A 12,801-nucleotide genomic window follows, 5' to 3' on the forward strand; every position below is an offset into this window, starting at 1 on the left:
GAACTACTGAACTAGAGAATGAAGAAGTGAAGCTGAGGAGAGAGATGTAGTTGTCACTTTATATCTCTTTTCTCCCCCATTCCTACCATGATAATATGTTACAAAAACAATATAAAGATAATTTTAATAAAAACCAAAGATTGCCAGAAATTTTTCATTAACACATTAAATTTAAAATACTTGTAGGATATGAACCTTTGAGGAAAAAAAAAGAACTATGTAAGAAGCAATATAATTGTTAAAAAGAATTAAAAAGGACTTATCTATCTTCAACAGAAAAGGCAGAAAGATATATGGATTCTGCCACTTTTTTCCCATGACTGCCTCTTCTCAAGATGTCCATACTCTTTCTTCCTTTCTTATTCCTATGCTCTGAAGTCTTTTGGGGACTATAGTTCTCCATCACCAGGATGGCTTAGACCAATACCCTCCTCTTCCTTCTTGTTTTGTATATTCAGACAAATACACAGAGACAAACCAAAACTGACATTAGAAATGTAAAAATTTCTAATTTTCCCAAGAAGCACAGGGAATTACTTAACATTTATTTAAAAACTGAAGAAATAAAACAAAGTTTTCATTTGGAAGAAGTATAAAACCTGCCATGAAAACACAGCGTAGAATAAAGAAAATTAAGGTAGTAATAGAAATAAATTTGATAATGAATAAATTTCCAAAATTTGGAAATCCTGCCAAGCTTAGTACCTCTGAAAAACAGATGCAAAATTTGTAACATGATTATTAGGAGGAGGGAAGCAGTCTGTTTGTTATCTTCGGACATGATTTCAAATACAATCATTTTCTGTGACAGTGAGTAACTATACTGAGTGGTAGTATTTAACTTCTTAAGAATATGTACTTCAAAGGTAAAACTGCTATGTGAAAAGGGCCTAAAGGCAATAAATATCATAACCATTGTTCTTATCCACATCAAGTTTGTGTCTGAGTGTATTTAACATATCTGCATAATTTCAGTGGATCTGAAAATAGTAAGTTTTGTATAGGTGATTGATGTTATTAATATAATTCTCTATGTTAATTTCAGAGCAAACTGGTCTATTTCGAAGAATTTGACGCAGCTAAGGCTATGACTTTGCTGCAAAAATTTAAAGAAAGTCACTTTTTAAAAATGGTGTGGGGCCGGGCGCGGTGGCTCAAGCCTGTAATCCCAGCACTTTGGGAGGCCGAGACGGGTGGATCACGAGGTCAGGAGATCGAGACCATCCTGGCTAACACGGTGAAACCCCGTCTCTATTAAGAAATACAAAAAACTAGCCAGGCGAGGTGGCGGGCGCCTGTAGTCCCAGCTACTCGGGAGGCTGAGGCCGGAGAATGGCGTGAACCCGGGAGGCGGAGCTTGCAGTGAGCTGAGATCTGGCCACTGCACTCCAGCCTGGGCTACAGAGCGAGACTCCGTCTCAAAAAAAAAAAAAAAAAAAAAATGGTGTAGTGTGGCCAAAGATTCCTTATGGGCACAAAATTACAAATGCTTCAGTAAAAGCCACCTCAGACATGAGCTCATGATCTTGCTCTGATATCTGTAACGTATCTTTGGTAATAATACACTTTTCAGAGAGGTAGCAGGGGAAGGAAGGGCTAAGGGAAAGCATGGCTCTCAGACTGCACTAGAGCTGCTCTTGAGTTTAGTTCTGCATCTTGTGTTTGCATATAACCTTTCTTTTGAAAAGCTATTGTTTGCAAAACAGCTTGAAAACTACAGGTTGAGCATCACTAATTTGAAAATCCAAAATCCAAAATGCTCCAAAATTCAAAACTTTTTGAGTGCCAACATGACACTACAAGTGGAAAATTGTATCTGGCCTCATGGGATGGGTTGCAGTCAAAACTGTTTCATGCACAAAATTATTCAAAATGTTGCATAAAATTACCTTCAGCCTATGTGTATAAGGTATATATGAAACATAACTGAATTTTATGTTTACACTTGGGTCCCCTCCTCAAAATATCTCATATCTCATTATGCATATGCAAATATTCCAAAATCTAAACAAATCCAAAATCCAAAACACTTCTGGTCCCAAGCATTTCATATAAAAGCATTTTAGTACACAGATATACTCAACCTATAGTGATTTATGCCCATGTAGTAGAAAACTAAATCCTTCCTCTACATTTGGATTTCATGTGTATTTGTATATATGTGTGCATGTGTATATACATATAACTTTAACATAAAATTCACATAAGTGATTATATAAAACAAATCATAAATTAGCATATGACTGAAAACCATACCTGATTCTGGCCAGAACAGCTTGTAGAAAGCTCAATACTGTCCTAAGTTCAGATTCTCGGCACGCTCGCAGAAGCATACTAAAGCCATCATTAAGCAGTTTTTCATGGGAAGGATACAAGCAATAGCTGGTCTCAAACACTTCTTGAACACCATCAATGTATATGGAAAGAAGTGTCCAGAGAGTCTGTCTCTGTACCATTTCCTCATTCTTAGACACCAAGAATTCCTTTGCTTTCTCCCGGAAAGCACATGAAAACTTCTCAGCCAAAACACCAATGTCCACATTTTTCTGGGCATACATCAAGAGGAAGGCCATGTGACCCTTCCAAATGAGGGCTCTCTGAGACCTTATAAAAGCAGGCTTGAGGAAATTCAGGAGGTCTAAAACATGACTTGCAACATCTTCTACCTCTGCAACAGCTGCTAACAGTAGAAAAAGGCTAAAAAAGTTCTGTAGACCAACTTCAGTTAGTTCTTCCATTCTTTTTCGATGGAATTTTGAATATATCCTGTAAAACATTAAAAATGCTTTAATAAAATTGTTGCATTCACAAAAACTTGTATCTCTTAAAATGTGCTTCAATGCTTATGACAATCTCATTAAATTTTAAGCTAATTCTTCATTTTGATGCTGCCTTGTCACTTTGTTTACTTAGAAAGTAAACTCACATAATGGCCCTACCTTGAAATTTCCCAATGATGAGGCAAATCACCTGTAAGTGAATCAAAGGATTCAGTGGCTTTCCCCAAAGACAGTACAAATGTTTTCATATAGTATATGGCTTTTCCTTTTATTCAAGTCCCCCATCACCCTTCTTTTCTTATTTTTATTAGTAAATAAGAAAGAATATATAATATTTTAAGTACAATGTGATATGCTTTTACAGAAATCTTAACAGGACAATTTTACATAACAATTATCCTTAAACTCTCTCCCTGCACCCCTCACAAAGACTCGTTCTTATTTTACCTATACCTTTAGACAATGCAAGGTGTTAGAAAAATTATTTTTAGCCACCTGCAAAGAACTAGGCATATAAAAATCTCTCATCAATACTATTTAATACAATAGTTGACACAATAGTTAATACACTAGATAATAATATAGTTAATAGTTGACATACTTTTCTCTCATCAATTAAGAGATTAGAATTGAAAACAATTCATCTGAATTCCTACTTACAAATTAAGTTGTTTTTTTGTTTTGTTTTGTTTTTTTCTGAGACGGAGTCTCACTGTTGCCCAGGCTCGAGTACAGTGGCACAATTTTGGCTCACTGCAGTCTCCGCCTCCCAGTTTTAAGTGAGTCTCCTGCCCCAGCCTCCTGAGTAGCTGGGATTGCAGGCACGCACCACTGCGCTTGGCTATTTTTTTTTTTTTTTAGTAGAAACAGAGTTTCACCATGTTGGTCAAACTGGTCTCAAACTCCTGATCTCAAGTAATACGCCCGCCTCAGCCTCCCAAAATGCTGGGATTACAGGTGTGAACCACCACACCTGGCCTTAAGTTTTGCAACTTCTATAACTGGTTTATTCAGGACAGAAATGAGTAATGCTCATGAGAGTTAAATGTTTATAAGTAACTACTTGAAAGCTGACAAACTCTTAAAAGTAAAGATCTGTTTAATTATCTTTGTATCATCTACTACTATCTCCACTATAGTGTTTGACATACAGTATGTGTCTAATAAACAGAATTGTTATTGAATAAATTCCAATGACTTCTTTCAGCCATAAAGTTCTGAGTATTATGTCTTCCATAAAATTCCTTAAGATTCAAAAACAAACTGTCAAATAGAACAAAAGAAAAAAACTGTTTGAGCCATGTGATTCTTGAAGATTTAATAAAGAAGCTGCCATTTAAAACAGTATATAATAAATAAAAAATCCAAACCATATCACCAAGCGCTTATAAGAATTACTCACTGTGGGACTCAAACAGGAATTTCATTAAGTGATTCTTGAGAAGTCCCTACCTAGTATTCTCTTCCCTGAGAGGTCTCAACAAATAATCTGAGCAAGTGGTAGATGGTGGTGTATTGCACAAAGAAGGCTAAGAAAAGGGCTACTACAGGCAAAGGCAGTAGAAAAAAGAAAGACAATTTAAAAGTGTACTCACTGAACAAGCAAAACTCTCAAAAGAGAGAGAAAGAAAACAATGGACTAATGTGACCACAGTTTATTTTATCAGAAATGAAAATAGCATAGTTCCCAAATGAGAACATTAGTTATCTGGTTCTACTATCTCTGGTCAGTTCTCATTAAAAAAACACAACAAACAAAAAAAAACAGTGCTTGTGAACTGCTGGGCTCAAAGAACACAAAAGTTTTATATGTTGAAACTATCACCTACCAATGTGCAACCTGAAGATGTTTGTTTCTATAACTTTTAATCAAATGCATATAATGGATTACCTAGTAACATTATAACTAATTAAGACTCTAGCCCCAAGTAAACTTAACAAAATACAAAGAGTAACACTTATCCAAAGATATCAGTGCACATTCATGACAAAAGATACTGCATATACCTTCCTTTGACTTGTTTCCAAGGATGAGGGCCATTGCTCTTCATTGCTTTCTTAACAACTTTTGCCAGAATGCAAAGAAAAATTGTATAACTACTGCTGGATTTATACAGATCCTGATCTTGTTTATCGCAACAGCAAGTCTTCACCATTTCAAGCATCGACAAGGGTGACTTCATGGTATTAGCAAGGCCTTTAAAAGGAAGCCAAGAAATACTGAAGGAACTATTCTAAAAGGGGGGAAAAAGGTAGAAAATAATTATTAGTCTCTCAGTAAATAAAATGGTAAGCTGCAAATCCCAGTTAGTTGGTTCATCAGAAGTCTGACTCATCTTCATCACAAAAACTACATAAACATGATCCCCTAAAATAAAAATTCCATGAAAGAACAGAGCATCAAGAGGTGTTCAAATTTTGGATTGTCCCCAAAATGTGTTTTTAACAGTTGATTTGTCCAAATTAGGATACAAACAAAATCCACACATTGCATTCAGCGATATGCACAGCACTTTTGGCTCTTTGATTCTTTATGTTTCCCAATGTTTTTGTTATACCACTTGTTTTTAATATCAGGTCATTTGTTGTATAAAATTTCCCATGTTCTAAATTTAGCTGCTTGTATGGCTCTAGTGTTACTTAATCTTTTATCCCCTATCTTTTCTGTAAGTTGGTCACTATATCTAGAGGTTTTATCCGATTCATGTTGACTTTTTTGGCAAGAATCTTTCATCAGTAGTACTGAGTAGTTCCTATTGCATTTAGCAAAAAGGCACATAAGTTCTGGCTTTTTGTGATGTTAAGATTGGTCAGATTATCAACCTGGTCCACCCATTTTAGTGGTCCCACCAGCCTTTAACTTAACGTTTTAGTAGCATTGATGATCATTGCCCAGATGCCTTATTTCATTAAATGTACAAACTGGTGACTTCTAATTCTATCATGTTTTAATTAGTTCATCAGAAATTTGATTACTCTAAAATATAGTTTGTATTTTCTTTACAGTTTTCAGAATTAGGTGTTGTTTTTTTTTTTTCCAGAATAACTTTTTACAAAGAAGCATAAATTCAGAGATTTAAACATATTTAATATGTTTTAATTCACTGCAGTCATAATTCTTTCTTATGCTCAAATTTTCCCATTCTCTGGGCAATGGACGTTCCTTCAGGTTGGCTCCTGTGTCCTTCTGACATGACTCTAGCTTACTTTGATACCTTCCCTGGTTTCTGGTATGACAAGACACCCCAGACTCACCTTGTACATATCCTGCCTCAGGATTATAATCAGTCATTTCTCAACTAGCCTAAAAATTATGCTTCAGAGAAGGGTATTTTTCTAATTTTTTAGTAAGCTCCATTATCCACAAATCCAAGCTTGTTATTTACTTGTAAATCTTCCATTACCATTTTCTATTTTGATTGAGAGGTTCTATACACCTCTCAATCTCCTCTCTATACACAAGGTATAAATCCTTAAAATCTACCTTTAAAATTTTAATCTTCCAAACTCACCCTCTCCTTTTGAAATACATTGTCCCTATTTCAGTTCTCAGCGATAGTATTTTTGCTCATACAACTACAATAAACCACTAACTCGTCTGTACCCAATTCATTTACACCACTTACAGAAAAAAAAAAACAACTTTCTCAAACACATACCTAAGTCACATCCTTGCTACTTAATGTCTCCTGAATAAACCAGAATTAATTGTACATTATCTTCAACCCTTCATAGTCTAGTCCCAGACTGCCTTCTCTAGTCTCCTATCTTCAGTCTCTCCATAGTTACCCCAGGCCTATCATTCAGAACCGTTGACATGGTAGGAACAGACCAAGCTTTTTCATATCTCCATGTATTTGTCTATACTGTTCATTCTGCCTGGATCTTTTTCTTCTGTTCTTAGGAAATTCTACTCATTCCCAAAGCCAAGTTAAAAAATTATGACCTCATAAAGTCTTCCACAAATACAGATACCAGGTTAGACACCCCCTTCTCTGGAGTTCCACAATTACAACCTTTTTCCCACAATGTATGTATTCCCACCCACTAGCCTATAAGCTACTCAAATGCCAGGATTGTTTCTTACTCAGGACAGCAGTGCCTGTTCAATGTGTCATGAGCAACCAATTATTATTAGAAACATTTATAAATGAAGATTTTATAAATATCTGCTACATTTTAGCTACTTTGTTTACACTTGCTCTGAAGAGAAAAAGGATACCAAATGCTGTCTCCCTTATGACAAAGCTCTACAGACAATGTTAAAGATAAAACTATTCATGAGCTACTCCAATCTACTCTGAAAAAAAATTAACTTTTTAAGAAAAATCCATAACTATTCATAATTAAACCATAAAGAAATTCCTCAAATATGAACAAATTATTAAAATTCCTGGAGCAAAATCATATTCTATTCACTCACCAGGTTCTTACTATAATATTCCCATAAAATGGTAACAATTGCAATGTTTGGCTCCCAGAAATCACAAAGCGTCAAACAACAGTGAAGATACATTCGTAATTGTTCTTCTAGAATACTACCCTAAAAAATAAACTGAAGTTATGAGAAGGTAAATGGGCTCTGGCAATATAAACATTTTCACTTGATATTGTACTGTATAACCTGCAGCTAAAAAGAAAATAAATATATATCACCCAATCATACCCATTCTCACATTCAGACTAGGTCTAAATCAACATAACACATACTTCCAAAAACATGTTTTAAAGACCATTAACATATTCAGATAACAGAAATCACATAACTCGACTTTTAATTCAATTAGTTAAAAATTACAGGTGTTTCATAATTGAATGGTACTGGAAACCCAGAAACCAGAAAAGAAACCCAAACCAGAAAGAAGTGGCAAAGATGACCTAATAATTAAGATGTACACAAATCCAGAGGGCTTGGTCATACTTAAGTACTTGATTAAATTTTTTATAGTATTATAGGAGTTGTTCTTTCTAAAATCAAAGGATAGGCAGAGTACTTCTATTTCAACCTTTTATGAGATAACAGGAGGAAAAGGAAGTAGAAAAAACATAGATGCTTTTTCTATGACAATATAACCATGCATATATTTTTTAAATGACACACCCTGAATTCCAATCATTCAACAATTGTACTTAAAACTTACCACATACTAGGCACTGTTTTAATGTACTACTCATAGGACAACAAGTCAGTCAGACATGGCACATGTACTGGTAGAGCTTACATTTTTGGAGAGGAAAGAAGAGGATTCTAAAACAATATAAATTTGAACAGAAATAACTGCTGTGAAAAACGAAACAAAGCAAAGTAATGTGAAAGTAACTGGTAGAGGATGAGCATCACTATTTTATCAGCTGCTATGAATGGAAAAGCCTTTTGAAGGGCTGCAGTTGAACTACCTGATTAAATGAAAGTCAATAAAGACTTGGAAGAAAAACATTCAAGGCAGAGAAAATGATTGGAAAGTTCCTCAATTATTAGTAGGCTTGGTATTATTTCCAGACAGGAAAACATCATATCTCATTTGAGGCTTTACTGGTCTTGGTAAGAAATTTGGATTGTATTTTAAATATGTTGGGAAGCTACTGGAAGAGAGTAAGCACCGAAATGACATGATGTGATTGTTTCAAAAACACTGCTCTGGATTATACATAAAGAATGAATAGAGGGGATAAGAAGAGACACAGGGAGAACAGGTAGGAGGCGATTGTGTGAAACTATAAGACTGAAACTTTAAAGACATGTTTGGAAAAACATTCAGTGGGATTTGCTGGTAAACTACATTAAGGTATGAAAGAAAGAAGTTTCAGGTTTTGGCATAAGGAAATAGGTCAATGGTGCTATTTCCTGAAATGGCAAAGACTAAACGAGGAACTTATGAGGTGAGTGTCCAGGGTATCCAAGTAGAGCTATTAAGCAGACAATCTGACCTATGGGTCTAGAGTTAAGGGATTAAAGTCAGAGTTGTTGACATAAATTTGGGTCAATGATAAAATGATCCATAACTGAGAGCCCTTTGATATTACAACATTTTGATATGAAGCAAGTGGAGAATACTCTATATGCAAAAACAAGTGTTCAATGAAGCAAAAAAGAAACCAGGCATTGCGGATGCCAAGAGAAGTATTTCAGAAAAACGACAACGGTGAATAGGATTGACCTTTGCTCAGAGGTTACAAAAAGAAGAAATAAGAACCCTTGGAAGAAACAATATGGAAGTCATTGACGGCGTTGCCAGAGCAGTTTGGGGCTTGGTGAAGACTATGATGAAGAAGCTCAACTATGGATGGCTTATGACATCTAGGAGGTGAGGAAGTAAAGATATTTAAGTGAAAACATATAAACAATAAAGTCTTTGAACAAGTGAGAAGAGTTAAGATCCAGTGTACAGGGGAAGGAATTAGCTCTTGATAGAAAAAGTGACACTTCCAATATAAAAGAAGAATAGTCTGAGAGATCAATATGAAGCAGATGTATTGGGAGCTTTGAAGGTGTAAAGAGAGGAATTTTTAACTGACCAATTCTACTTTTCAATAATTTATGAGGCAAGATGTTGAGCTGAATGGATTAGAGAAGAGCACGTATTAACTTGTACGTCAAAGAGAAGTTCTGGGCCAGGCATGGTGGCTTACACCTGTAATCCCAGCACTTTGGGAGACCGAGGTGGGTGGATCACCTGAGGTCAGGAGTTCAAGACCAGCCTGGCCAACATGGCGAAACCCCATCTCTACTAAAAAACACAAAAATTAGCTGGACTGGACGAGGTGGCAGGCGCCTGTAATCCCAGCTACTTGGGAGGCTGAAGCAGGAAAATCACTTGAACCCAGGAGCCAGAGGTTGCAGTGAGCTGAAACTGCTATTGCACTGTTGCACTCTGGGAGACAGAATGACACTCTTTCAACAACAACAACAACAACAACAACAACAAACAAAAACAAAAAAACCACCACCAACAAAAACAGAAGTTCTGAAATAAGTCACTTTGGAGAGTAGAAAAGCAAACATTCTAGAGCTGACAGCCATTTAAGATTATGATCAAGAATTTAAAGTCAGACACCTTAGTAAAAATGAATGTATGATATTCTCCCACAATATTCAGTTGTGGGTGGTGTGGGAGATAGGAGAGAAAAAATGTTTTTTTCATGGTTAAAACAAGCAAAGGGCCATGGAATTAAAGATGTTTCTCATGGAGTAATTAAAATAATGGGTTGTATACATTGTTTAAGAAAGAAAGTGAGGAAATGGAAGAGGACAGAAAAATGAAAAGGTCAATGGTAATAGGCAAAATGAAAAGAAAAATGAAAAGTGAAAAACTGTAGAGTATAACCATGGGAGGAAGCAGATGAGGCAAGTAAAAGAAAATCTAGTAAGTAGTGAGGCTATTAAGAAACTGAAAGCACAGTTTGATTATACACAATAACATCAGGGTCACTAGCAGAAATGGTGTACAGGTAAAGAAGAACACAGTGACCTTAGTATAAAACTTTTTCAATGAAAGAAGAGTAACCCAAACATGGGTAAAAAACAGCAATGCACAATTTTTTTTTTTTTTTTTTGACAAGGCCTTAACTCTTTATTCATTATTTAAAATACACTTCAGACTACAAGTTCTCCAGAAGACTTCCTAACTCCCCTAGTAGATAAGTGGCCTTTCTTTATGCTTTTATGGCACACTAGGCATACCTACATCATCATACTTACCATGTTAAGTTTATCTGCTTTCAAGTATCTAAGAGCTCTGTGAAAGACAGAATAATGCCCACATGGTGTATACGCCACAGTGCCTGTTTCACCAAAAAGCCTCCATAAATGATTCATGAACAAAACTGAGATCTGGGTTCTGATGCTTCTTCCCAACAAGTAGTTATGGCTTAGGGAAAGACATTTAGCTTCTTGAGTAAACAATTAAGCTTATTTAACCAAAGAAGGCAAGGTTCTGTCCATCATTAGCCTCTAATTTTATTAAGAAAATACTAAACTAGATCCAGGTTCATATTGATTCCTATGGCACACTACTGAATTGAAATAAAGCATACTAATTTTATCATGTTTATAAGGTTAAAAAGTAGATTATGTTATCAAAGTTAATATTGAAGGGTTTTGTTTTATTTGACATCTGAAACTCATTTTACCATGTAAAATCCACAAAAACATATTTAAACTGTAAAAAATATGCAAAGTTTGGGAAAAGCAAAAGGATGAATGCTAGGTACCAAACAGTGGAGTTAAACATATATGAAAATTCAAATCTCAGCTCTGCCATTTCCCAAGCTAGCTGTGTGAACCTGGACAAGTTCTTCAAACATTCTGGGCCTCAGTCTGTAAAAGTGTAAAATGGAAACAGAAATATCATCACTACACAAGACCGTCCTAAGTATTACGTGGAGGAATGTGCAGTAAGTGTTAAGTACAGTGCTTGCACAGGGATAGCTGTCGTTTTATCTGCAGGAGAGAAATGCACTGTTTTTAGACCAATGCTACTCTTTTGATGATCAAATAATAAATGCAACAGGTTCACAGTAGTGTTCCTTAAGATGATACATATCAATTTTGTCAGTTTTAAGCAAACCCTACCTAATCACAGAGACTTGACTAAAGACATGTAATTCCATGCCCTCTGATTAAAGATTGTTTTTAATAAGCCATAAGGCCTGTGGGCCTCTTTTCCACACAGCCTTAAACCTGACTGGCTCAAGGAGTACTACTCATCTCCCACATTTTCAGAAGCCCTTATGGGCTCTCAGTGTGTCTCATCTCGTGTGTGTGTGTGTGTGTGTGTGTGTGTGTGTATGAGACAGGGAGAGAATATGAACTATTTAATGAATATTCCAATAAGTCCATTAAATGAATATGCCTGCTTCTAATCTCTGCTTTAGTCCTTTTTTAAAGAATGTCTTATCTTTATTTTGAACAATCAAATTTAGGCATATTACATTTGGGCATACTACATAGGTCAAATCTTTAATTGAACTAATAATAAGCACATTCACTCTTTTACCTTAGTTATTATATAGAAATGGCAATTTAACAACTGGTTATTATATATAATTTAACAAAAGCTCATTTATTCATGCATAACGAATCTACCTATCAGAAATCATCATCAGAAGAAAATTTATTCACAGTCTAAACAGCAACTGTTACCAGAAGTTTCCCTAATTGGATTTATTTTTAGGAGTGAATAGAGTTGGACTTCAATATCCCAGGTAAGATCCTTCTACTCAAGAAACACTATGATTTTTAGTTAGTTATTTAAAGACTATTGTCCCACATTATTTAGATCTAATCACATTCTGAGTTGTTTCTACTCCTGGACTCTCCAAATTAATGTGTGTTTAAAAAATCAAAATGATTTTTTAAAATCAAGTTTACTTTTTAAATACCCTTCCATAACCTTTATAAAACTAAAATTACTTCTGTGATCTCAGAAAACAATGAGGCTTTTAAAAAGCAGGTAGCAAAAGATGAAAAATATTTTTTTCATATGAAAACAATAATGCTGTTCCAAAGGCAGAACACATTTACAATTAGCATTCACAAATATTAAATAGGATTACCTCTAAAAAACTGTTTTTAAAGCACTTTACTATTTGTACCTATGTAAGTAAAATTGAGCAATATATGTTCTCTTTACTAAACTAAAACTCTACCTGTTTCTGGCAGATCCTCTCTAGCAAGAAAAAAGAATTTGAAACATTATTTGCTTGATTAAAGCTGTAGTGGTGGGCTGGGTGCGGTGGCTCACATCTGTAATCCCAAGCACTTTTGGAGGCTGAGGCAGGAGGATTCCTTGAGGCTAAGAGTTCAAGAACAGGCCGAGCAACATAGCAAGATCTGTCTCTATAAAATGAAAATATTAGCCACACATGGTGGCATGCACCTGTCCTAATGACTCAGGAGAAGGAGGCAGGAGAAGTGCTTGAGCTCAGGAGTTCAAGGTTATAGTGAGCTATAACCACACCACTGTACTCCAGCCTTGGTGACAGTGAAAGACCCTGTCTCTTTAAATGAAAAATAAAAACA

At 35.4% G+C, this 12,801-nt stretch overlaps 1 protein-coding gene across 1 annotated transcript in view; it reads right to left on the reverse strand.

Moving 5' to 3' along the window:
- The window catches only part of MMS22L (MMS22 like, DNA repair protein), a 138,411-nt gene that overhangs the window by 81,941 nt on the left and 43,669 nt on the right, over positions 1 to 12,801 (reverse strand). Inside the window, exons 12-14 of the mRNA XM_025382898.1 lie at positions 7,204 to 7,323; positions 4,788 to 5,014; positions 2,257 to 2,766 (exon numbers count right to left, since the gene is read on the reverse strand). Of these exons, the coding sequence (XP_025238683.1) occupies positions 2,257 to 2,766; positions 4,788 to 5,014; positions 7,204 to 7,323 (857 nt within the window). The remainder of the gene's footprint in view (positions 1 to 2,256; positions 2,767 to 4,787; positions 5,015 to 7,203; positions 7,324 to 12,801) is intronic.

The sequence above is a fragment of the Theropithecus gelada genome, chromosome 4 (assembly GCF_003255815.1).
Source record: "Theropithecus gelada isolate Dixy chromosome 4, Tgel_1.0, whole genome shotgun sequence".
NCBI classification, from domain to species: domain Eukaryota; kingdom Metazoa; phylum Chordata; class Mammalia; order Primates; family Cercopithecidae; genus Theropithecus; species Theropithecus gelada.